General features: G+C 40.8%; 1 protein-coding gene across 4 annotated transcripts in view; it reads right to left on the reverse strand.

Moving 5' to 3' along the window:
- Nucleotides 1–7027: 7027 nt before the first annotated feature.
- LOC117255227 (MORN repeat-containing protein 4-like) overlaps nt 7028–25119 on the reverse strand; it is a 38953-nt gene continuing 20861 nt past the window's right edge. For all 4 annotated transcript variants that reach the window (XM_033623912.2, XM_033623913.2, XM_033623914.2 and 1 more), the window contains 2 exons: nt 19990–20099; nt 7028–14729 (listed from right to left, as the gene is read on the reverse strand). In XM_033623912.2, coding sequence (XP_033479803.1) covers nt 14575–14729; nt 19990–20099 — 265 coding nt within the window. In that variant the 3' untranslated portion in view covers nt 7028–14574. The remainder of the gene's footprint in view (nt 14730–19989; nt 20100–25119) is intronic.

Below are 25119 nucleotides of genomic sequence, written 5' to 3' on the forward strand. Positions count from 1 at the left end.
AGTGTGACTTTGTTTTTTATTATTATTATTGTTATTTTGACCCTTCCCAAAATTACAACCCAACTTCCCTCCAACATAAATAAGTTATTAGATTTTTAAAATTTACCCTTTGATGTTTGAAAAATAAAAAATGAAGACATAACTTAAAAAAAAAAAAAAAAAAAAACACTCCAGTTTTTTTCTCTTGTCGTGCATGCAGGTTAATTTTGGCAAACACTTTATTTTTGGCCAAATTTTAAATGAGACATAGAATAAAGTGATTTTAATAAAAAAAATATCACTATTTAAAGCTCAGATTTGGTAATGTTTGTCGCATGTGATTTGTCGAAGGACCATTGGAAATTTGAAAGTCCAACTATAATTTCTGATTTTATAGCTTCTGGCTATGATAAATGGTGTAATTTTGGCTTTTTTTATATAAAACATGCCTTCCAAAAAAAAATCATAACTCCCAAGAACAAACCTTCCACAGCCGGCCTGCATGTTTACAAAAACGGCACTAAAATAAATACAAAATACAACCATTTAAATGTGTATGTAAAAAAATTATTTGACATGTCCCCCTTTTTTCACCATCCCCACCCTCCTCTTAAGTAACAGACAGTCCCTTACTGAACCGCTTGGGACTGCTTCCTTTATTACTCCCGTCAACACATTGGTCACTTGATTCCAAAAGGGTGCACAAATTACTGGCTCATTATTACGTAGATATGTACGAATTTTGGTGCATTACTTTTTGTCTAGAGCCAGTGTTTGGTTTGTCTGTTCTGGGCCTCTGTAGAACAACATGGCGGACTCCTTGAAAGAGGACCTGCTCCTTATGTAGAGAGAAACGGTTTATTCTAAGGTAACGAAACACAATGATTCTTATTTTCAGGTGATTAACTAATGAAAACATGGTTATGTGTATTATATACCATTTCTGCCAATATATCCCCCCTAAACCCTACACACTGGACCTTTTAGACCAAAAACAAAAGCATGTCATATAAGTTCTGAGAGCCCAAATAACATCTTGAAATGACTTATTTTGTCCAACCAACAGTCAGTAACCTAAATATATTCAGTTTGAAATCATAGAAAATGAGCAAATGTTCCTGAGAATGTTTTACAACTAATCATTTTTTGGGGCTTTTTTTTTTAGCCTTTAATGGATAGGACAGACAAGCGTGAAAGGGGGAGAGAGAGAGGGAGTGACATGCAGCGAAGGGCCACAGGCTGGAGTCGAACCCGGGCCGCTGCGGCAACAGCCTTGTACATGGGGCGCCTGCTCCACCACTAAGCCACCGGCGCCCCTACTAATCATTTTTTTAAAGTAGTTGTAGATCTGCTTGTAATTTTCTTGAAACTTTTTTTAATGTACAAATTGTAATATTGACTTGGACATATCTGTCATACTTTTGTCTTCAAGCTCATTCATTTATTTGAAATTTTATAGGATTATTTTTTGATTATTTCACATGACTTATTCATGTTTTTTAAATGACAGCTGATGAAGGCAATGTAACTACAGTAACTGTTCATGGAAGAACAGCTTGTTCGTGAACAGCAACCTATTTATGTACTTTATTGTGATGTACTTGTGTTACTTGTGCTAACAGAATGGATGTTATGGTACATTATGATCTGCACCTCACTGCGGTTCTTAGTGTTATTCTTTTTTCAGGGAGGGGGGGCATTAAGCCTGCACTAGAAGGTCCCCAGACACCACAAACTATATGTGTCTGAACCAGCAGGCCAATGGATATTCCAGAAATAGTATTTTTTGATCCAAAATACCATTCAATAATCTGTATCTTAAATTTTTAAGCTATGAATCCCAAAAAAATCATCAGAAAAAAAGCCTCTGAAACAGCATTTAGACAGTAATCAGACACTAAACCTCTCCACTGAAACCAGACTGTTTTCTTTAAAGGTTATCAGCTCTCAGAAGCAGCTGATGTATGATTTTTAATAAGAGGAGGCCAGCGGTCTGATGTATCCATCTCATCCTCCTCTCATCCTTGAGCTGCAGCAGAATAAGAGCTGCTGAAATTTTTATTTAGCAGATGAATATACCTATTATATACCTCCCCCAGTGCGCTCATGCATTGCATGTTTACATTCAAAGACACACACACACACATACAAACTCCCAAATGTGCTGTTGTGAGCGCTGGGAACCCAGGGCAATTAAAACCAGGTAAAATCTGCGCTGGGTGTGTGCTTTTTTTTCGTGATACTGCCAGTTTTTATTTCTTGCAGTTGCATGTGCAGTGACAGTGTTTCCCCGCAGTGCCAGGCCTCTCTTATCAGTATGCCGCGTGCACTTCCTCTCTAAACATGGCCAAAGCTTTTGGGAGCCGTGAAGCTTCACTGATAAGATAACAGACAAAGCCTTCTCTCTTTAAGGAAAGCATGAAATAGAAAATAGGAGATCCCTCCCTGTGGGATTAGATGGAAAGAATAGCAGCAGAAGAGCGATGAGAAATCATATGTTTGGAAAATGAATTTGAAGAACGAGAGTCAGATATGAAGCGTGAGGTTAGGGCAGTAAGGAATTCATTTTTTAGTGAAGGAACAAAAGAATACAGACAAACACACAGCTGCCACTTCTGGTGTGTTAGGTGAAGATGATCTGCAGAGCATATTTAAATACTTTGCCATGGCAACAGGCTCTATGATTAGGGGCAAACAGGCAAAACTGCTGCAGCACTTGGGACTGAGATGATACAAATTAAGGGAACTCTGGATGGTTGCCAAGGAGACGAAATAGGCGGAGGGGTTAAAGTCCAACCTAAACACACCTTAAAGCTATTTTAGTGACAGCAGAGCAGAGAGTGGGTGGGGGGAGGGGAGGACGGAGCGGGGGGAGGGGGGTTTCTGACAGCCGAGCTCCACAAATAATCGCTAGACCTGCCGAGATGTGTGATCAGAGTTCAAAATCCCTCCATATGTGTGTGTGCTGACGTGTGAGTGTGTACCTTTTTATTGTTCTGCCGTTTTCAGTGTTTCACGTCTCCCCGCGGCCTCTCACACACCTTTGCTCAGTAAAAACACAAAAGAAGAAGCTCGTAATCCAGTTGAGTTTCATGCATTTTTTCTTTATTGTTCCTCTGTGGATTCATTCCCATTTAAAAGCCCAAATGCTTTTTTTTTTTTTTTTTTTTCATGACATCATCATCTTGCAACAAATTCATCAGAAACGACAAAAGTGACATTATGGCTTTGTGACAACAACAGGCCTCAGGTTTCATTGTTCAGATGCGTTTCAGTGTTTAAAGGTGCAGAAACAGGGACAAAGCCTCGTGTGAAACATACAGCACGTGTGTCATATGGTTCGTTCATAAGGTCCCACATTATCTAGATTTTATTTACCAGAATATTTTACAGGATAAGTTCTGGTGTAAGTAGGATCAGCTGTAGACTTTCTCTGCATCTTCAACAGAAGGTGAACAATCACTTGTGTTAAATATGACTGTTTCAAGCCAGTTTCAAGTTTTGGAACTTGACTATGGCCTTGACTCTGATAAGAGCTTTGAAATGTCTGCGTGTAGATCATTAATGACACCTGAGCCAGCTCCATTCGCTGAGTGAAGACTGTGAGATGTGTTTGAAAACTCATTAGTGGACCTTTGATCTTAGATTGTCTTTATCATATTGTGAACTTAAAGTCACAACTGAAGGTGCTCTGTGTTAGGAAATTATTTTTAGTTGATGTTAAATAAGATTTTTATAAAAAGCTTAAAGGGATAGTGCACCCAAAAATGAAAATTCAGCCATTATCTACTCACCCATATGCCGACGGAGGCCCTGGTGAAATTTTAGAGTCCTCACATCCCTTGCGGAGATCGGCGGGTGGAGCGGCTAGCACACCTAATGGCAGACAGCGCCCCAGACTAACGTCCAAGAACACAAAATTGAATCCACAAAGTATCTCCATACTGCTCATCCGTAGTGATCCAAGTGTGCTGCAGCCCCGACATAAAAAATTGTTTCGAAAAACGTCATTTGATCTCTGTTTTTAGCCTCACTGTAGCCTGTAGCTCTGACTGCTTCTCTGTGCTCTGCGCTCACGTGTGCGCGCCTGCGCGAGACCAGCGAAAGCATGAGCTTTGCTCACCCATGTTTACATCACGTGACACGTGCACCGCAGGGGGAGACAACAGTAACCGCAGTAGCTAAAAGATAATTTGCACTACGGTCTTTTAGCAAAGGACAGCCCAACATGTCTGAAGACTTTGAAACTGAGGAGGAACAGTATTTCTTTGTTGAGCCGTATTTGTTTGAGCCCGAGTATACGGACGGAACTCAGGCTACTGGATGAAGCAGCCGCCGCAGCTCATGAGCCTCAGCCAGCCGCAGAATACCGGAGTCGAGCACTGGAAACCTGGTGGTGTAGTTGTTTCAAATGCAAAGCAATGCCAACGGATGAGGAAAGTCTTTGCTGCTCAGACTGGGAATTGGTGATGCCTGCACTTGAGAATCTGGACATCAGTACTGACGAGACTGCTGCTCTTCAGAGACCGTGCATCACCGATCACCCTGAGCGCGCACACGTGAGCGCAGAGCACAGAGAAGCAGTCAGAGCTACAGGCTACAGTGAGGCTAAAAACAGAGTTCATATGACGTTTTTCCAAACAACTTTTTATGTCGGGGCTTCAGCACACTTGGATCACTACGGATGAGCAGTATGAAGATACTTTGTGGATTCAATTTTGTGTTCTTGGATGTTAGTCTGGGGCGCCGTCTACCATTAGATATACTAGCCGCTTCACCCGCCGATCTCCGCAAGGGATGTGAGGACTCTAAAACTTCACCAGGGCCTCCGTCGGCATATGGGTGAGTAGATAATGGCTGAATTTTCATTTTTGGGTGCACTATCCCTTTAATGTCTTTTTTAACTGAGCAAACTCTGTCTCAGGTCCGAGGGCAGGAATAAGTGTTAACGCTTAACTTTATTCTAACCAATTTAGATTTAAAACTTTGATTTTCAAGAATCAATCCCTTGTTCCCAGTAGCTCAGGTTAACATAGCGTCAGTAGCTTTGGTCCTGTTTGGGTCCCTTCAACCAAGAATTACTGATATACCCATTCAGCTAAACCAGAAAAACTTCACACACCAGGTTTGCTGAGACTGTCCTCCAAAAAACAATCCCATAGGTTGTTTATACGTGCAGCTTATTACAACCTATATTCATGTTTACTGTTAGGTGGTGACCTAGTAATTATGACAGGTGCGAAAGAGGAAGTCGCATTCCAGTACAACAAGTCAGTTGTTCGCAATACCACTTCTAGCCAGGTTAGCCATCGTTAGCAAAACCAGCTGATGGCAATGCATTGCACTGCCGCACGGTCAGTATGTTCTGTTCTCTCAACATTGATTAGTGTTGTTCACGTGCTAACTGGCTAACTAGCATCAAGACGGCCTTATGGTGCGTTTTGTACTCGGAGGTTGGAAGTCGGAAGTGGGAATGACGTCACCTCCGAGCTGACAACCGTTTTTGCATTCTAGTTGACAACAGTGGACAAGTTGGAAAAAAACATGGATGCCTGCAAGAAAGCTTTTGTTGCCCTTGCACTTTCGGAGTATAGACAGCTTCAGAACCATCATGCACTCCAACTGATGAACGCCACAGATGAGGCTGACCTAATGTAAAACAAATAAGATAAAATTGCTATAAACAGTGCTTGAGCAGAGTGTTTACTCACTATGTATGTGACTGGCAGCCATCTTGAATTCGTAAGTCGGGGTTGATGTGGTTGCTCTGAGTTTCCGAGTTGGAAATCCGATCTCAGGGTGCATTCGAGTTTAAACTTCCGACTGGGAACTGGGAATTTCTGACCTCCCAGTACACAACGAATGCACCATTACAGTTTCCCTTTTTGAATGATGGTCACAGACTACTGCCATCTGCTGGTATAGAAGGGTATGTCCTCTCACGCAGGCACGGAACGTACATGCTTGTTTGCTGTCAGTTTGGTGTGTTTGTGTTTAACTTTTTGGTTAAGATATGGTGACATGCGGTGATGCAGCAGGGGGCTCACGGCGCTCCTAGTGCTCTGATGTTAGGAGGAGTAGGAACAAACATCTTCTGTGGTCGTACGGGTTAAAGGACTTGTTGGGTTTGCCTCATTTGAGCTTGCAGAGCTGCTTCTATCAGCCAATCAGAGTTCAGTACTGTGCGACACTTAATCAGTCTTTTAATGGCTTCACCAATATCCCTTTTAAACCGGTGAATTCAGGTTTGTACTTCTGTACAGATGGAGGACAGGCCAAGAGACAGATTTAAAACTTATGGTCAAAATTAATACAGCAGAATATCCTGACTTCTAGTCTGTAGCACGTGTTAGCCTCCATGTTAGGATCCTACAATTCCCATAATGCAATAGTGTCATTCAGTAGACCCTCCCTGCCTGGTCCAAACCCTATATTCACAGTTTGTAGCACAGGCCTCCAAAGCCTCTACACTGTCTCACTTTTTGTTTTCTTTTAATTTGGGAGTCATGGTGCATTTAAAATAAAACTGCAACAGCCGGATAATGTGGGACCTGAACCATTTCTTATCCTTCTATATTTCCTGAATAATTTTAACGTCTTAAAAGCTTCTATGTAAATGTTCTTACATCTAGTGTTTTACTTTCCGTGTTCCAGATATTTGCATTCAGCTTTTCTGCCAAAAACTGAACCCAAAGGAGATGAAGGCAGGGAGTCGGTCGTGTCATTAGTCATCAGGCTATAATCTCAATCTGAGTGGGATACATACACTGATCAACCGCTGGCCTCTGCCCCCACACTGCCTCTCATACTTCATCAAGCAGAGAAAACACAACAGCTTAAAAAAACCCAAACTGTGACACTCAAGAAAAAGTCAATAAAACAGTATTCAAAGTATTCAAAGCACAGTAGAAGAAGGTTTTTGTTCAGGCACTTGTTAAACTACCTCTGTGTCGTTCTTTTTTTTTTTTTTTTTTTTTTTTCCATTTCCAGTCTCGATTCTCTCACTTGTTGAACAACAATTACAGAGACATGGAATGCTCTTTCCTTATTTTCTCATTATAGTGGTGATTATAGTAATGGGTTTGGTTTTGTTTGTGCCAAACATCAGGCTGGTACACCGCGTTAGAGTGTGTATGTGTGTGTGTGTGTGTGTGTGTGTGTGTGTGTGTGTGAAAGAGTGTGTGAGAGGTGAACACTGCGGAACGAATGGAAATAACGACACTGATTACATCTGCAGTCCTCACGTGTGTAGAATAAGTGACACAAGTAAACATTTTCTCTTTGCCTCTTGAAAAACACGGAGGGAAAAAAATCTAATTTTACATTCAAAAGATTAAGATTGTTAGAGAAAAACAACAACATCAACAACAACAGAGTTCAGGTGCAGAATAAACAGTCATAGCCTCAACGAAGAAGAAAAATCAGGATTTGTTTTGTTAAAATATCCCATTTAAAAGGCATCAAGTCTCCTCGGATTGTTTGAAATCACCTCTAAAACAGAATATTCACAAAAAGAGTTTTTCATTTTTTTTAAGCAAATAATTACCTCCTGAATTTTATCTTTTTTAAAATATTTATGTTGGGTGATCCAAACAGGAGCCAAATACTGTCCGTATGTTAGCATCCTTTCTGTACAGTTATGTACATTTGTTTAAACTCAAAGGAACAGTCTGACATTTTAGAAAGACACTTTACTGTTGTTTTACCCCGAGTCAGATACAAAGATTGACACCAATTTTATAGGTCCAAGAGGTGCCTAGCTTATGCCTACCATACATTTGAAGGCTTTGAAAATACTTTTAAAGACTAAAGTCTGACACCTTCTCAAATCTAAAGACAATGTGAGTTTTTAGTCACACACTATAAGATTTTGCAAAGACTGGGGACCTTGCAGCGTCACTATTTGCAAGACTACAACAAGATTCCTTTTGAGATTATGTCCCATCCTGCTCCTGGTGGAAAATATTACACCAAACTCCCTTTAAGAAATAAGACATATTAAAAATTCCTTTTGTGTCTCGGAAACACAAACTCTAGAAATACAAAATTAAAGGTGTCATATGTCGACAGTATTCTTGTCAATTCGGCATCAATAAAGATAAACTGTATTGGTGTACAAACTTTACATTTTTGGTCTTTGTCACCTCAACGAGCTACTAGCTTGTGTTGGTTAGCTACGCTATTCTAGTGGGAGGAGACTGTTGGAATGGGAGACGACCGTTTTCAAAAGTTAGGATTTCTCACTAAATTAAGTGCCGGTTGGTGGATCAGATACACACAGAATTAAAAACCGCCTCTTGTTCACTCCACAACGCCACCAGTCCAAGAGAACCAAGACTTTGGCCCATAGCCCTTGGCTCTACCCCTACCCCTACCCCTAGCCCTGGCCCACTACCCCTTGGCCCTCGAAATGAAGCAACGTGGGGTAGGGGTTGAAATCTTTCTCAAGGAATTGGGACACCAGTCACTACGTCACTTCGTCGGTTACGTTCACGCATACGTAACTATTTTTAACAGGAAGCCGTGAGCCATCTACATTTCCAGCCGGTATCTACAGTGGAGTCTTTGGTTGAGTTAGTCCTACCGATCGCGTTTGCTATATTCATCATGCTTCGTTTGATGAACAACAGACGACTTCTGCTAGCTAGCTAACCAGCTAACATTACGAGGCAGCGTAGTTATACTAGCTGGCGTGTTATCGTAATGTGAAAAATCCAACAATTTTGCAGAGCAGGACAGATGACAAATGCCAGATAGTGCATACTGGCTAGCTAACAAACAACCTGACGACGGTAACATTAACTATGTATGAACTTTTTTCCAAGTCTCTTGCTCGGTGGTAGCCATGGCGACGTCTACCCCTTGCTGGCAAGTCAGCATCTGAAATCCCTCGCTCCGAAGGGCTAGTTTCATACCCACTACCCCTCGTTATGCCCCCTACCCCTACACGCAAAAAGGAATTGGGACACCCCTACCCTTCGTGGGAACGTGCAAATCTAGGTGTAGGGCCAAGAGGTAGGGCTGGGGGGGGGTATTGGGACGGGCCCTTTTTTAACGTTCTCACACCTCCCAGGCTCTCCATGTTTACCGTCTACCTGGTTTCCTGTTTGGTGCTGGAGAGAGCGCAGCTGTTGGTTGTTGACAATGTTCACATCTTTGAACTTCAGTATTTGCATGAGCCAAGACTAAGAACTTCAGATTTTAATAAACATGATTGATTTGATCAAAACGTTCAACGAGAAACAGACTGAGTTAACAGACAGCTTGGACAGAGTCTTATGACCACCTTACAGCTAGACTTGCGTAGCAAGAGCTATCTCCAAGGCGCTATGTCAGCGCTCGAGAATAGTCTTGGATCACTGATTATCTTTCTGCTACAAGCAGCACTGAGCCAAGGATGCAGTGACGGTGCTCTTGCAATGTAGTGTCACTGGAAGTTTGTCCGTGACAGTGAAATCGCTTGAAAAGTTTCTTGGTGTAAGGCCAGCGTTAGCTTACCACAAAACCTGGAAACAGGAGGAAACTGCTAGTGTAACTGTTTTTTTTTTTTTTTTTTAAAGTTCAGCTTTCCACCAAAATAAAACTGATCCGTCTTTTGATCCGACGTGGGGTAAGACAACAAGACTGTTCCCTTAAAGCAGTGGTTCCCAACTGGTGGATTGCATTCCAAAAGTGGGTCATGGGTCCATTCTGCACGGACCGCAAGTGACTCAAGAATGTGTTAAGTTTGTAAAAAAAAAAACCACATTTTATTTTTGAAGTACAGTGAATTTCTAGCCCAAACTTTTATTGTGAAGTGCCGTTTCCTGTTGTAGAGTGAGTGAAAACAGACAGCTACTTAACAGAGACCGCAAACTAGCTCGACGACATGGCCAAACGCAAGTATGGCGCTGAACATATTAAACTTTGTGGACCTTGAACTCATGACTAAGGAGAAATCTGGACCCTGTGGCTGGACCAGTTGGGAACCAATGCCTTAAGTTCAACATTTGGGGAAATACACTTATTTGCTCATTTGCTGAGAGCTAGATTAGAAGATCAATGTTACTCAGGCCTGTAGGCGATGATGTCAGCTTAGCTTAGCATGAAGAGCTAGGTTGCTTGATTCCCCGTGTTGTCAGTCTTCATGCTAAGCTGAGCTCATCGCCTGCTGGCTGCAGCTTTACATTTACTGTGTATTCATGAGCGTGGTAACTCTAAGTGTGTTGCCCAAAATCTGTAACTGTTCCTTTAAGCTCACATTGGTTGAGTTGAGGATATTTCATAAGTTATTCCAATTATCTTTGATAATTTGGCCAACAGTGGACACTTGTGTGAAGACAGCCCAGGTCTGTTGTGTAACATTGCTAAGACACTTTTAGTATAAATTTAAATTTGAGGCTTTTTGATGGTTGTCTCCTGGGGTTGCTGATTGATTGAGTGTTTTGATGAACTGTCTGAGGTGGAAGGAAATGAGTGAATTCTGTTTTAGTGTGGATTTTGACTGCACCCTCCTCACATCACAGTGAAACATGAAATCAAACAGTGTTACTCATGACGACGGCTGCTGTTGAGTGAAAACCTTTTATGTTAATATCAAACGGCAACTTTTCAAGTTGAGATTTCAAGGTGTGTGTTTAAAGGGTTTTATGATCCCTTAACTGTGAAGGAACATGGGATCATTCTGTTCAATAAAGAACAATATTATAAAAAACAATCACATGAAACAAAGTCACAAGTTTTTTTCCTGGTACTGACACAGTGTCCAAGACTGACAGATTACTGAAGTGCGTGTTGCACCCCAACACCACCCCCCACCCCCCCCAGTCTGAAAGCCACCTCAGCTAAAGGCAACAGTCAGCTCCATTTAACAGTGTCTCTGTTCGGGTCCCAGAGCCAATTAAAAGGTGTGAGATGCCTCCATCAGTTCAGTTTTCAATGTCGCTGTCAAATCAGTCAGCGGGGAAGACATCAGCCCCCCAAACCACATCCTAAATTAATCGCACTCGGAGATAATCACATAACCGACAATTAACTCCGTTTCCCATTTAATATCCCACCCACCCACCAACCCACAGTACAACGACACACACGCACACACACATATGGCACATCTACACACCAGTCTTATTACACAGACAGACGCTGATCCCCAGCAGGCACGACGCACGCATGAAATATGTGTTAGTTAGAGCTTATCACAAGCTTTGTGAAGTTCATAACAGTGAAGCTTCCACTTCTTCTTTTTTTCCTCCTCTGAGGATGGTGGGGGGATTTTGGGTGATTTATACACAAACACAAACACTTAACACCCAAAGTGACATCATTAATCAAAGATGTGAAAAATACATTTAAAAAAAAAAAAAGCTGCATAAAGCAGACGAGAGTTTCATTTCAAACACACACACACACACACACACAAAAAAAAACCCCATCCAAAATAATCATTAAGTCTTGTTTTGGTAAATCCTGACATTTAGGTAAAGCACATCATATATTCCTGATATCAATTACAAATGACCTTTATACTTTTGCCTACAAGACGGAAGTGTTTTTGCAAAATATCACATTTCATGTGGAGAATAATGCATGAATTTTTGGAATGAAACCCTTCTAGTTCAGAGAGTCATTTGTCACATCAGACATGCCTCTCTTTGACCCACAAAGCCTCTCCTGCAGACAAAGCAGCTGGCTTCTCATCTCCGAATGTAAAACCCGCTGGAAGGGGGAATCTTGCTTTCAGCCTCAAATTGCACGTTATTATCAAATTGCACCTCCAGAACAGAAATTGCACACATTACTGCAGCCTGTCACGCTTCCCATTACCCTCCGCTGTTCAGCTTATGACAAGCCACTGATTCTGGAACAGCTGCGGCCTCTTGGCACTGTGTGGTTGGCACTGAGGGGGATGTTCCCGCTGATCTGTGATCAGACTGAGCTGTAACGGCACTGAGTGAAAGAAAACAACAAAAGACACTGCTCACATTTACTTTAGCCAAGATCTACACCCCTCTGACATTCCACAAACTTATGTTAAACAGTTTGTATTTAATTCTGCAGTAGAGCACCAATAAGGTCAGATGTCAGAACACATGCTTTTTTAAAGAGGAAGGCAGGAAACCCAGTAAACACTGATTTGGCAATTCGAAGGTTAAAGGTCAAGTGTGTGGGATTTAGGGGAATATATTGACGGAGATGGTGTGTATAATCACCTGAAAATAACAACCATCCTTTGTTCCCTAAAAATTAGCTATTTGTTTCTACATAGGGAGCGGGTACTTGTTCGTGGAATCTGCCATATTGCACCACCATGTTTCTACAATAGCCCAGAGTGGACAAAACTGAAACTGGCTCTGGATAGGCCACTGTAGTTAGCAGCCCCTGCGCAACAAGCTGAACAGTGTTGGGAAAACTCTGAATTTTAACATAAAACTGCCTTATCTAGGCCCGTAGGCACGTATTTCTATATTTTTTAAAACTGATATTTCCCCCCTACGCTTGAAAAAATAATTCTGTCCACACAGACTTCTTTACAAATTATCTCTGTCCATACTACAACGCAAAAACGACTCCAAACACTTGCTGGCGTTAGCTGTCTTCAGCAGTGTATCTTGACACTAAACAGGCTAACGTTGCCTTTTTCAAAACTGGAGATCTCATTACCGTTTACTCAAAAGTCACGTGTGATGCTCTGGACATGCAAAAGTTTTCCTTCCACTCCTTATCAACAATAATCCCACTCTAGTGTCCCACCATCTGCTCCGACTGATCCTATCCCAAAACTGTTGTTTCTTTAAGGGCTCATATATGCTCAGCATTAGATATGGAGACAGAGACATACGGAGTCTTCTTTCCGTACTCTTTCTTCATTTCGTTCTGAAGGAATTCTCCGTCCACATGTCGGGATGTAACGTCACATGGCTGCACAAACCTCTGCCATCTACAACACTGCCTTTGTTTAAAGGTACAACATTACGACCTCTTCCACTGTCTCCACATTTGCTGTTGTCTGAAACTTTTGACTCTGCCTTCTAGTGCCATCTATTGGCTGTATCTATGGCATCATAAAGGACATATGGAAGTTTGAGGGCAATGATGTTTACAACATTTGAAATGGACGTATCTATTTTCGTACGTAAAGGGAGTATAAATTAAACGCAGATGCTGAGGTGGACCAAATACGAATTAAAATAATGACATAATTGTTTCCTTAATGCTCTGTTTTACATGTCCATACAAATACACACCTAAACTTTGTTTGCGTGTGGACAAGAGGCCAAAATGTGGAAGAAAATATAAATTTTTTACAAATATCTATGTACATGTAGATGGGGCTTTAGTGTTTTTACCAGTTTGCATCACCAGGTCTGTTTGTTTTGGAGAGGAAGAGACCTCTGTCGATAATTCAGGTCCCAGTAAAACCTCCTGAACAATGAACGCTAATCTTGAGTTCACACTTGGCACATGGCTGAAGTTTCAGCTGGCTGCAGTCTACAATCCTCACCACTAGACGCCACTAAATCCTTCACACTGATCCTTTAAAATATATTTTGATTACAAGTGAAAGTAAATTTAGCTGAGTCTATTTGTCCCTCAAAGACAGAAAGAGTCCAAAATTCACTAGAAATTAAATGAAATTAAATCTCACGCATATTGTCACTCCAATTTAAGTAGTCATATTTGTTTTTTACTTCTTTTGTGTGTCATATCAATATGTTAAGATTATTAACTTTGGGACCTCCACAAGTTGCTGCATGGAGCTTGTTAATAAGGCGCACTAAAAGGGTAAGCTACAGCTGTTATTTCAGACACCTTCAATCAACATTTTCTGCAGCTCATCTCATTTTCAGGTTGTATCTATAGGCTGTAAACATTAATAAGACTGCTAGAAAAAAAACAACTTCCTTCTCACGTAACAAAAGATAATTACAGATCTTGAATGATTGTTTGAGTTTTAGTTATTTTTACCTTTAATTACTTGAACATGTTAAAAGCTGAACCTAATTAGAATCAAGATAGAATCAAGTTAGATTCAGATCTGATGAACAGATTTAAAAATACAGAGATACAAACTGGTGATGTAAAAATGCAATCAAACCCCTAAACTGCTTTAAACTTAAATTAACCACATGTATTCAGGTTTAAACCCAGATTTTTTTAAATCACCAAATCAGTGTTTACTGGAAAACGTCTGTATGCATTTTTGAATCCAGAGTTGTGTTTTGTCAGGTTAGCTGAGCCTGAAGCAGATTTAGCACCAGTGTGTTGATTGAGCAGTTGATCTGTGTTTGGCTCAGCTGATCCTAAATCAGTGGCTTTCAAATGGGACGCAATAAAAGAGAATTATCTCCAGTGAACACATATCAGCTGACTGGAGTCACTCATGTTGCTCCAGGGAATACTGCACGTTTCAGAAATGAAAAATAAAATATACAAAATCTTAAAAAATAATCCACTGCATGCTAAATTACAGCAGTCAAAGAAAGTGAATGAGAAAAAAACTGTAGAAAAGAATGAAATCTCTTAATAAATAACATTATCAGCTATTCAAACCAAGAGGATGATGATGGGGAGGATTATCTTGGTAGTGGAGCACTGTGGGTGATGTAGTCCAGGTCACATGGCCAGAGCTCGGGCCTTGGCGGCTGCTGCCTGCGCTCTCTGCACGGCTCCCTGGCTGTTCTCCCTCCTCATCAACTGGCTGGTCTCAAACAGACCCTCATGGCTGCCACCGCCGCCACCAGGGCCTCCGTCCGAAAACGTCAGCACTCCTGGACCAGACAGACCCCTTGTGACTTATTTCATCAGAGCACACAGGACATAAGACAAACTCTAAAGGCTGTGTAAGTAACAGCCCTGTGCCAACCCCTTCTCATTCCCAGGTTGTCAAATACTGATGCTTTGTTGCGCCCCTCTGTGTCTGATATCAACACACAGGGCACCATTTAGCGAATCTATGTGACGCACAGCTGAAACACATTGTGGTTCATTTAGGTAACAAAACTACCCAGATAATGATTTGTGGTAAAAAGAACATTTGTTTCGTAACATAAATACGTCACATAAGTCATGTCAGTGTGCGGCAACCATAGGTCAGTTACGTAACATTACTTTAAAACAGCGGTGTCTGTTGGTTACATGTGTGACACCAACTGGATAAGTCTAGTTTTTTTTAAACCCTTCCCCCCACCCTATGCAGACTTTCTTGTTTTGTATGCTGCGTCAGCTGCTCTCAGTGTCAACTATTTTTTATGTAATATTTACTGTACAGACACAAGAGTGCTACTGATCTTATTTGTCTAATACATTTATTTCCCAAAATATTGCACAATTTCCTAGGCTTAGGAAAAGATCATGGTATTGTATTGAAAAAGTCTTTGCTGTCTCGAAGCATAGGCTTTCACACCTGCCCTGTTTGGTTCGGTTCAGTCAAACTCAAGTGTGTTTGCCCCCTCAGTGCGGTTCGTTTGGGCAGGTGTGAACACAGCAATCACACTCAGGTGTGCACCAAAACAACCGTACTGAGGCCTTCTTCAAGAAGTGGTCTCAGTCCGGTTCCAAAGGAACTCTGGTGCGGTTGGTTTGTGGTGAGAACGTGTTCCGACCTGGATCTGAAGCAACTGCAGTCACATGACACATTGTTTGTGTTAAACATGAGCATGTTACAGTCCTGGAGGATTATTAATGTGCACCTCCTCCTGTACTGCCTTAATATGCACATTCAGCACATCCAATGCATCAAAACATTGTTTTCTAGTTGGAGCCGCGCCTCGTTTTCAAACTGTATGGTTTGACTAAAATGAACAATGACAGCAATATAGTCCACAATGAGCAGCGCTAAAATCAACCTGCGTAGTTGTCCCTCCATTGTGACATTAGAAAGTGTCACATTTATCTTGCAAGTGTACTCTTCTTCAACGTTTGCTTTAATTCCTGGATTTTTCCCACATGGAAATTCTGACCAATCAAGAGCAGCTTTCTCACACAAGGCATTTGATCTGGTCCTCTTGTAAATGCTGCCGTGAGAACACGAACCAACTCTAGGCAGTTATACAACTTTGTGACAAAATGAGTCCCTGATTCAGACCAAAGCAACACAACTCGAGGTCTGAAAGCAGCCTAAGACATGATACAAAGACTTTTTCCACACTGAACAAAGACCATGATTCTTTCCTTACTTTACACAAGTTCTTTGAGTTACCTTAACATAACTATAAAACTTTATATACTATAAAAGAAAACACATTACATATGTTGACAGTGAACATTCTGCAGATAGATTAAAAAAGTGACCCAGGTGACAGGTCAGGTCAGATTTAGAAACATTCACAACAGTAACACAGAATTGTGCTCATGATTGAAAATATTTTCACAGAATGTTTTGCATCCATCTTCCTCAGTAATGAAAATATAAAGACTAAGTTGTGGCAATCAAGTGTGCAGTAAGATTTTATTAATATATATTTATTTGTGCAGGTTTTGGTTTAATGTATTAACCCTTCTTGATGCTGTAAACACTCACTGCTGTGTGAACTCTCTCCCCATCCTTTGTTAATTCCCTTGTTTGAAAATATATTGTATTATTAACTAAGCTGAGACTCAAACTCAGACTCTCGTTTGTGTTTCATCACCTTAATCTTCTGTCTTCTGTTTGACTCATTGCTTCCTTCATATAATGGTTAAGGGTTAACTGTTGGCTGAACTTTTGTTAATGTTCAACTAAAAACTGCATAAAAAAACATTTAGGAATGGAGCCCTTCCTTTAAAAACAACCACTTGGCCTGGCTCTGATTTCAGGTTGTTAGATCTCAGGAACCCGAAGGAATCTATATGTTCCATCTCTATTTCTACAAGCACAAAAATGAATCAGTTGCCACGGTGACACACATAAAGATGTGTTGATTACCTCCCGAGACTCAGAGCCTAGATGCACACGGGGCGGGGGGGGGGGGGGGCTCCAGTCCAGACAATTAACACGTTTCACTGTTTAATATAATTAAAAAGTATTTAAAACATTTGGAATCAGAACAAAGAGAGTGAGAGATGCTGTAAAGATGTGAGACCGAAAACTCTGTCTCAAAACTCAGATATGAAGTATTCCCTTCATTTGTGAGAAGCAGCAAACTTGAAGCAGTTAAAAGAAGCATAAAACTGAACAAAACATTAAATTAAAGCAAGTTACTAAGTCAAAGGTGCCAAATTACGATACAGAAATAACCCTCAATCTGCATCATCTTTCTGCTACAAGCCTTTTATAACTTAAACATTTTTACTGTACATGATTGGATAATTATCTGCATTACTGCACTCAAAATTGACTATAATATAATGGTGGAAGATCAGCACAGTTGCCAGAAGAAAATGTTGGCACTGTACGTTTCTGCAAACCATGCATACATTACATTTGCATGTTTAATACGCATTATATCCACCTTATTCCTAGCCCCCATGATACCTTGCGTGAAGTATGGGTGCAACTTCTAGTGCTAGCTGTAACTAATTTCCAATGGTAACAGTTTGTTTACAGTTCTCTTTTCTTCTTTCCAAGAGCAATTGGGAAATAAAACGTGGAACACACCACCTGTTATAGCTCAGACAGGATTATGTGATCATACCTCTGCCATCTCTGACAGTCATCTCAAAGCATTGTTTTCTTTTTTCCATTTCAGCCTAGCACGCTAGCAATTAGCTTGCCTTGCTCTGTTAAAGTATTGTTAACTTTAACATGGCCCGAGCTAGCTTAAGGTAAACATCTGCTCCTTCTAAAGATAATTTATGATTTCTTATGACTTATTGAGAGATACTGACACATAATTCAGTATTAACAGTAGCTCCATGTAAAGTGAATAAATGTGATGTTTCCCTGCTAATCCTCCGCTCACCTGCGTTAATGACGCAGTTCTCGTTTTTTTAACCTCTGATTTATTCAAACTGTTCTGAGCGAAACGTGATGCTGAATTTAGCAGCAGACTTCAGTAACTGTAATATAAAGTCATAGTAGTTTTTTTTGTATGATATAAAGGAAGTACGGTAAATCAGTAACACATTCTCAGCCCTAATGTCTAAATAATTATTTCACGGTATGTTACTGTGTTTATTTTCTAATGTAGGTTGAGAATGAAGTCAGACGGGGAAAGACAGGGACATCATGTACTGACATTGAGTGACAGACCTGTCAGTCCACGTGTCATTCTCTTCTGCAAATTCTGATGAATACTTTTCCTTTATGTCTCGTGAAACTCTTGTGGTTTTATTTCTCATATCAACGGTACCTTTGGCAACAGGAACAATCCCTTTTTGTTCTGGTCACATGTTCAACACACAGTTGCTGAAGACAAAAATTTAGCTTAGACTGGTTGTAAGTCGTTACAGACACAGACAGCGCAACAGGTACCAGAACATTTAGAAAATGCTAAGTTAACATTAGTTAGATATTTGTTAAAAATAAATCAGTGATTGCTAAACTGAAGGCAAATTACTTTCAAGAAGAACCAGCGTTGGCGGTTAACCACCAAGAGTAGCCACTGGGACTCACTGCAGACAGTCTGTGGGACTAACTAGCTTACTGCTACTTCCACTGTTCCCCTCAGGAATAAGGTGGATAAATGTTTCTAAAATGATGTAGTTTTTAAGTTGACTCTGTCATTCACAGGTGGCAGGGAATGTCGATGGCCGAGTAGGGCTGCAAGATTATAACCCCAAAAGGCAGTCTCGATTATTTCTATCAGTATTTCGATCCCAATTATTCATTGTTTTAAGGGATAAAATATTTTTATTACACTTTCACATTTACATTAACAGAGCACTGCTTTTACTTCCATGTTGTTGTGCTACATTCCTGCTAATGTCACCACTAATCTTTGCATCAAAACAGGACTTAAAATAGCGTTCTTCTTCTTTACCTAAATTCCAGGCATCTCCTACAGATACACCGCTGTATTTTTTATTTATTTGATTATTGTTTCTTACAGCAGTCACGGTGATGCCCTGCAGCGTTGCAGCATTCAGAGGTGAAGTTAGTGACGTTATTCTTCTCAGCCTTTATGAATTTTTTTGGTGGTTTAAAAGTTGGTTGTATTGCTTTGCGGTTCAGACACAAGTCTCATGCACTCTTTGCAGATAATTTGTTCTCTTCAAAATCCGAAATACTTCCAAACAACAGATGAGGATGGTTGATAATAGCTGGTTTTCAGTTTGCTTGTCTGCAGTCACAGCGATCAGGAAAGTTCTTCACAGGCTGCAGCTGCAGGGTGTGTGCGTGACAGCGTGGCAGCTTTTTTTAACAGGCTGCTGTTAGGTTAAGAAGTGCTTCAGAGTTTTCTATGAGCACAGCACGCATTTATGCAGTAAATTATGCTCATTTAAATGAGGGGAGCCAAAATCATGATTGTGATTAATATTTGATTAATTGAGTCCCAACACCTAGTTGAGACACCTGCCAAGTTGCAGACCACTGCAGAAAACTGTTGGAAACCAAACGTGTTCTTTTTTCCAGCAGGGATTTGGCCCCCCAAGCCAAAACACGATCATTTCCTAACCGTAACCAAGTGTTTGTTTTGCCTAAACATAACCACATAGCATCAAATTCTACTTTAAGTACCAAAAGTAAAAGAGCTCATGATGCTGAAGGGCCCATTCATGTACTTTAATTAAAATAAGCCCCACCTTTACCAGCTGAAACATCACGTAATATGCTGCTGGGTATCTTGTGAATTTCCCTGAGGATCAATAAAGTTTTATCTTGATCCATAATAACACATCATAATTTCATGATTATATTGTATTAATAATCCTACTCTCTAAAGTAACCTAATATGGTCAGATGGATGGTCAGTGGAGTAAAAAGTACAATATTTGCCTCTGAAATGTGAAGTAGACATAGTGACAGAAAAAGGAAATGCTCAAGTAAAGTACAAGTGCCTCAAAATTAGGTAGAAGACAAGGTTATGTTCCAACACAGCTATTAAAACAGTGCAGAGTATCTTTAAAATGACTCCTCTGAGAAGACTGAGTTGAGTAGTGAAGTCTTACCGTAGCCGTCCACACATCCACTTTTAAACTCGCCCTCGAATCTCATCCCATCGAAGCGAGTAAACACGCCGGCGCCTTGAAATTTGCCCTGCACAAATTCACCTTCATATCTAAAAAACATTCACATAATAACACATTTATACAAGGAACAAAAATCTTAAATTCCTAGGATTGCTACAATAGAGCATGCTTACAGTTATTTTCAGAAATTTAAGAATGAAAGTGAAGAGCTGAGAGGAGGACGAGGAGTGACATTTTTCAAAAGCAAGAGGAATGCTTTTACATTGACATTAATAATCGAGGTTTGACAGCTTCACTGTAGCAATATTGGCCTTGAATGTTTGGAATTTGAGGTATGACATTGGAAGATGGCAAAAACTATTTGTGACTGTTTAAAGTGCACCGAGGTTTCAAAGCTTTCCTCAAATCATTAAAACTCGGAACAGCAGCAGAGAGATGGGAAACAAAACTCAGTTTACAGGAAATCTAAAACAGATTTCTTGTTTGTTTTTTGTTTGTTTGTTTGTTCTTTTAGTTTCTTACAGTGCATCATCGGAACCACGTGCCTAAAAGTTTAGAAACTGTAAATTGTAGTTGAGAGAAACTGCAGAGCATGAGCAAAGGGAGGTGGATGTGAAATTAAAGTGCAACTAACTCAAGATACAATACAGTGATAACAACATCACAACACAGGCAATAATGTATGTGATGCAGCACAACATCGTGCATGTTTGTGACATAACAATATTCTCCTGCTAACTGACAGAAGAAATGTTGGCATTGTTGTTTCTGCAAACCATGTTACATCTGTACATTATTATGTAGTACAGAATTCTTCAACGTTTGAGGAGAAGAGATGCAGCAGGGAGCCCCTTCTACATATGCTTTACAAAAGTGAATTGCACGTAAGATAATTCTCAGAAAATTTTCAGATCTTCTTTTGTTTGTAATTGCCTTTAGCTGCTAAGTCAGCAGCAGTTGTAGCATGGCTAGGTGCTTTAGCTTCCTTTTCGACAGAGGTTTCTGACAATGTGTCGGAGTCTCTTGCTCGAAAACGTTACAAAGCGATTCATTGTGGCTCACAAGAATGTCCGAACACTTGGAATAACAACACAGCTTAGTTTCCGATTTGTTTCAATAGTATGTAAATGATATCTAACTACTTTGATTTAGAGCTAGCTAGCTAACACAAATTTATGGGGATTTATTGGTAAACTTAATGTTGTGACCCAGGATGTAGCAGATATGTTTTAGGGCTGCTGGATTAATTGAATTTTAATCTAGATTACGTTTTGGACTTTCAATGATTATGAAAACAATATAATCGACATAAAACTATTATGCGCTTCTTGTCAGTTTACTCTCGTTGTCTTGTGTTGCAAATCAATTGCACCCGGAAGCAGCGCATGCGCAATACCTCCCCCTCCCCTCCCCTCCTCTCCTCTTTTCACTCCACAAGCCAGTCATGTACAGTACAGGCCAAAAGTTTGGACACACCTTCTCATTCAATGCGTTTTCGTTATTTTCATGACTATTTACATTGTAGATTCTCACTGAAGGCATCAAAACTATGAATGAACACATGTGGAGTTATGTACTTAACAAAAAAAGGTGAAATAACTGAAAACATGTTTTATATTCTAGTTTCTTCAAAATAGCCACCCTTTGCTCTGATTACTGCTTTGCACACTCTTGGCATTCTCTCCATGAGCTTCAAGAGGTAGTCACCTGAAATGGTTTTCCAACAGTCTTGAAGGAGTTCCCAGAGGTGTTTAGCACTTGTTGGCCCCTTTGCCTTCACTCTGCGGTCCAGCTCACCCCAAACCATCTGGATTGGGTTCAGGTCCGGTGACTGTGGAGGCCAGGTCATCTGCCGCAGCACTCCATCACTCTCCTTCTTGGTCAAATAGCCCTTACACAGCCTGGAGGTGTGTTTGGGGTCATTGTCCTGTTGAAAAATAAATGATCGTCCAACTAAACGCAAACCGGATGGGATGGCATGTCGCTGCAGGATGCTGTGGTAGCCATGCTGGTTCAGTGTGCCTTCAATTTTGAATAAATCCCCAACAGTGTCACCAGCAAAACACCCCCACATCATCACACCTCCTCCTCCATGCTTCACAGTGGGAACCAGGCATGTGGAATCCATCCGTTCACCTTTTCTGCGTCTCACAAAGACACGGCGGTTGGAACCAAAGATCTCAAATTTGGACTCATCAGACCAAAGCACAGATTTCCACTGGTCTAATGTCCATTCCTTGTGTTTCTTGGCCCAAACAAATCTCTTCTGCTTGTTGCCTCTCCTTAGCAGTGGTTTCCTAGCAGCTATTTGACCATGAAGGCCTGATTGGCGCAGTCTCCTCTTAACAGTTGTTCTAGAGATGGGTCTGCTGCTAGAACTCTGTGTGGCATTCATCTGGTCTCTGATCTGAGCTGCTGTTAACTTGCCATTTCTGAGGCTGGTGACTCGGATGAACTTATCCTCAGAAGCAGAGGTGACTCTTGGTCTTCCTTTCCTGGGTCGGTCCTCATGTGTGCCAGTTTCATTGTAGCGCTTGATGGTTTTTGCGACTCCACTTGGGGACACATTTAAAGTTTTTGCAATTTTCCGGACTGACTGACCTTCATTTCTTAAAGTAATGATGGCCAATCGTTTTTCTTTAGTTAGCTGATTGGTTCTTGCCATAATATGAATTTTAACAGTTGTCCAATAGGGCTGTCGGCTGTGTATTAACCTGACTTCTGCACAACACAACTGATGGTCCCAACCCCATTGATAAAGCAAGAAATTCCACTAATTAACCCTGATAAGGCACACCTGTGAAGTGGAAACCATTTCAGGTGACTACCTCTTGAAGCTCATGGAGAGAATGCCAAGAGTGTGCAAAGCAGTAATCAGAGCAAAGGGTGGCTATTTTGAAGAAACTAGAATATAAAACATGTTTTCAGTTATTTCACCTTTTTTTGTTAAGTACATAACTCCACATGTGTTCATTCATAGTTTTGATGCCTTCAGTGAGAATCTACAATGTAAATAGTCATGAAAATAAAGAAAACGCATTGAATGAGAAGGTGTGTCCAAACTTTTGGCCTGTACTGTAGGTGAACTACGAGTAATGCTAGGGGCAGATGATCACGGAAGATTTCAAAAACAGCGTGCGGAAAATGGCAGCGGGAGAGTGAGAGAGGCTGTTCTGTGTGTGTGTGTGTGTGTGTGTGTGTGTTACATGATGGCATGTCAATTCTGTCTCTACATGCGCGTTTAAAATTCTCCTTTGCTCTCTGTAGCGCGCATCGGGGCCGCATAATCGTTTGCATAGTCGTGTTTTAAATTTTGACCAAAATAATCGTGATTATTATTTTTTCCATAATCGAGCAGCCCTACTATGTCTCAACAACTCTGATTAAAATGGTTAGATTTAGGCACAAAATCCACTTGTTATAGTTAGGAAAAGATCATGTTTGGGCTTGAAAAACACGATTTTGGTGGCACAGCTTGGTGAAAAAGAACCGCTTTTTGCAGCTCTATGCCCAGTGGAAAAACAGCAACGGGTCGGTAAAAAACACCCATGTTAGATGGCTAAAAATTGGCTGCAAACACAGGTATGACTCGCTAAAAACCAACTGGTTTGTTGTACGTAAGTCTCAAACAGTGGTCTGCTGTCACGCCATCCACCGTCCCCTCCACCTCCCGATGACAAAAGCCCTTTTTATACAGACAAGGCGCTGTAGAGCCACTACAAAGTCCATTCTTCACACTGCCTTTGCATTTTTACACAATTTTACAAAATGACGGCGGCATCAATCCATTCCAGTGTCTGATGTTAGACAGCATCCAGGCATCACAGAAGCAGCTTTCAAGAATGCGGCGGCAGGTTGCGTCTGAGGTTGCTACACAACCGTAACAAGCACCATTCCATAGCCTATTTAAATGATATCTGAGGTGCAGAGCTGATCTTCTTCCAGGTGGTGTTTGTGTGTAGGCCTATTGTCCGTGGGACCGATGTAAAGCTCTGGCAGCCCTGCACTAAAACGATCAACTTCTTCTCTATATTTACCACAGACTGATATTTACAGATGAGGGGAAAGATTTATCTCAGGGCACAGCCATTGAGGCCTGAAAATTAGGCTCTTGGGAACCTGTGCGTGCCGCTATGGCATCACTCTGACGTTTGAGTGCACCTGCCACACGTCTACATTAAACAATGAATTTGAGGGCACAAAAAACTGTACAAGCCCTAGCACGTTGTCAGAACATCACACCCTTGCCGCCCATGATCCCGTCTTGCTTGCTGTCCTGTTTAACAGACACCATTTTGGCGCTGTTACTACCTCTCTTTCCAGCTCAGAGGTGAGACAACTCTGTGCCTCCATTCCACAACTGTAAATTTTATACTAAACAGTGAGGCGTGAAATTCTTGCCTTGAATACACACTGCCTTTTCAAAAGGAGCTAAAGTCAACTCGTGTTCTGTGCCACTTTAGAAATGTTGATATGATACATATAAAATGTAAAAAATGTAAAGTATCTGTGGTTTGCAAAAATGTACAGAGCCAACATTTTCTAGGCTGACAAAAAGAGCGTTCAGTTTCACAGTTTAACAGACACCTGAGGAAGAACTGTGAGAAATCTGCCTTTTCTAAATACACACAGCAGGAATACAAGATTCTATTACTTCAATGTCAAACAGCCTCAACGTGACAAAAGTGTGAATTGCCAGAGAGCAGTGAAACAGTTCAAACATCAGCAGGATGTTTCTGCTTCATAATATTAATTACTTGATTCAATAGGTTTGGGTAAGTCACAGCAAAACCACCACCTGCTTCTGACCTCTTTTCCCCAGATATAAAGGAATTTTGATTTAGTGCCCAAAACACCAACAGTTCAACAAGAGAGTCTCTCCTTTCTCAAATGAGTCTTAACCCGAATCCATTGTCACTGCTGTCCTCTTTCAGAGCCCTCTTTCAAGTCTAAGGACAGTAACCTATTTGATATTCAAGGGACAGGTTTTCTGCTGAATATTCATTTAACACCTTTTTTTTTAAAAAAAAACATGTTTTAGTGTTTCCAAAGCCCTGGAAGAATTTTTCCCACATAATAACACAACAGATGGCCCTGAACAGGCTACAC

The sequence above is a fragment of the Epinephelus lanceolatus genome, chromosome 3 (assembly GCF_041903045.1).
Source record: "Epinephelus lanceolatus isolate andai-2023 chromosome 3, ASM4190304v1, whole genome shotgun sequence".
Taxonomy (NCBI): domain Eukaryota; kingdom Metazoa; phylum Chordata; class Actinopteri; order Perciformes; family Serranidae; genus Epinephelus; species Epinephelus lanceolatus.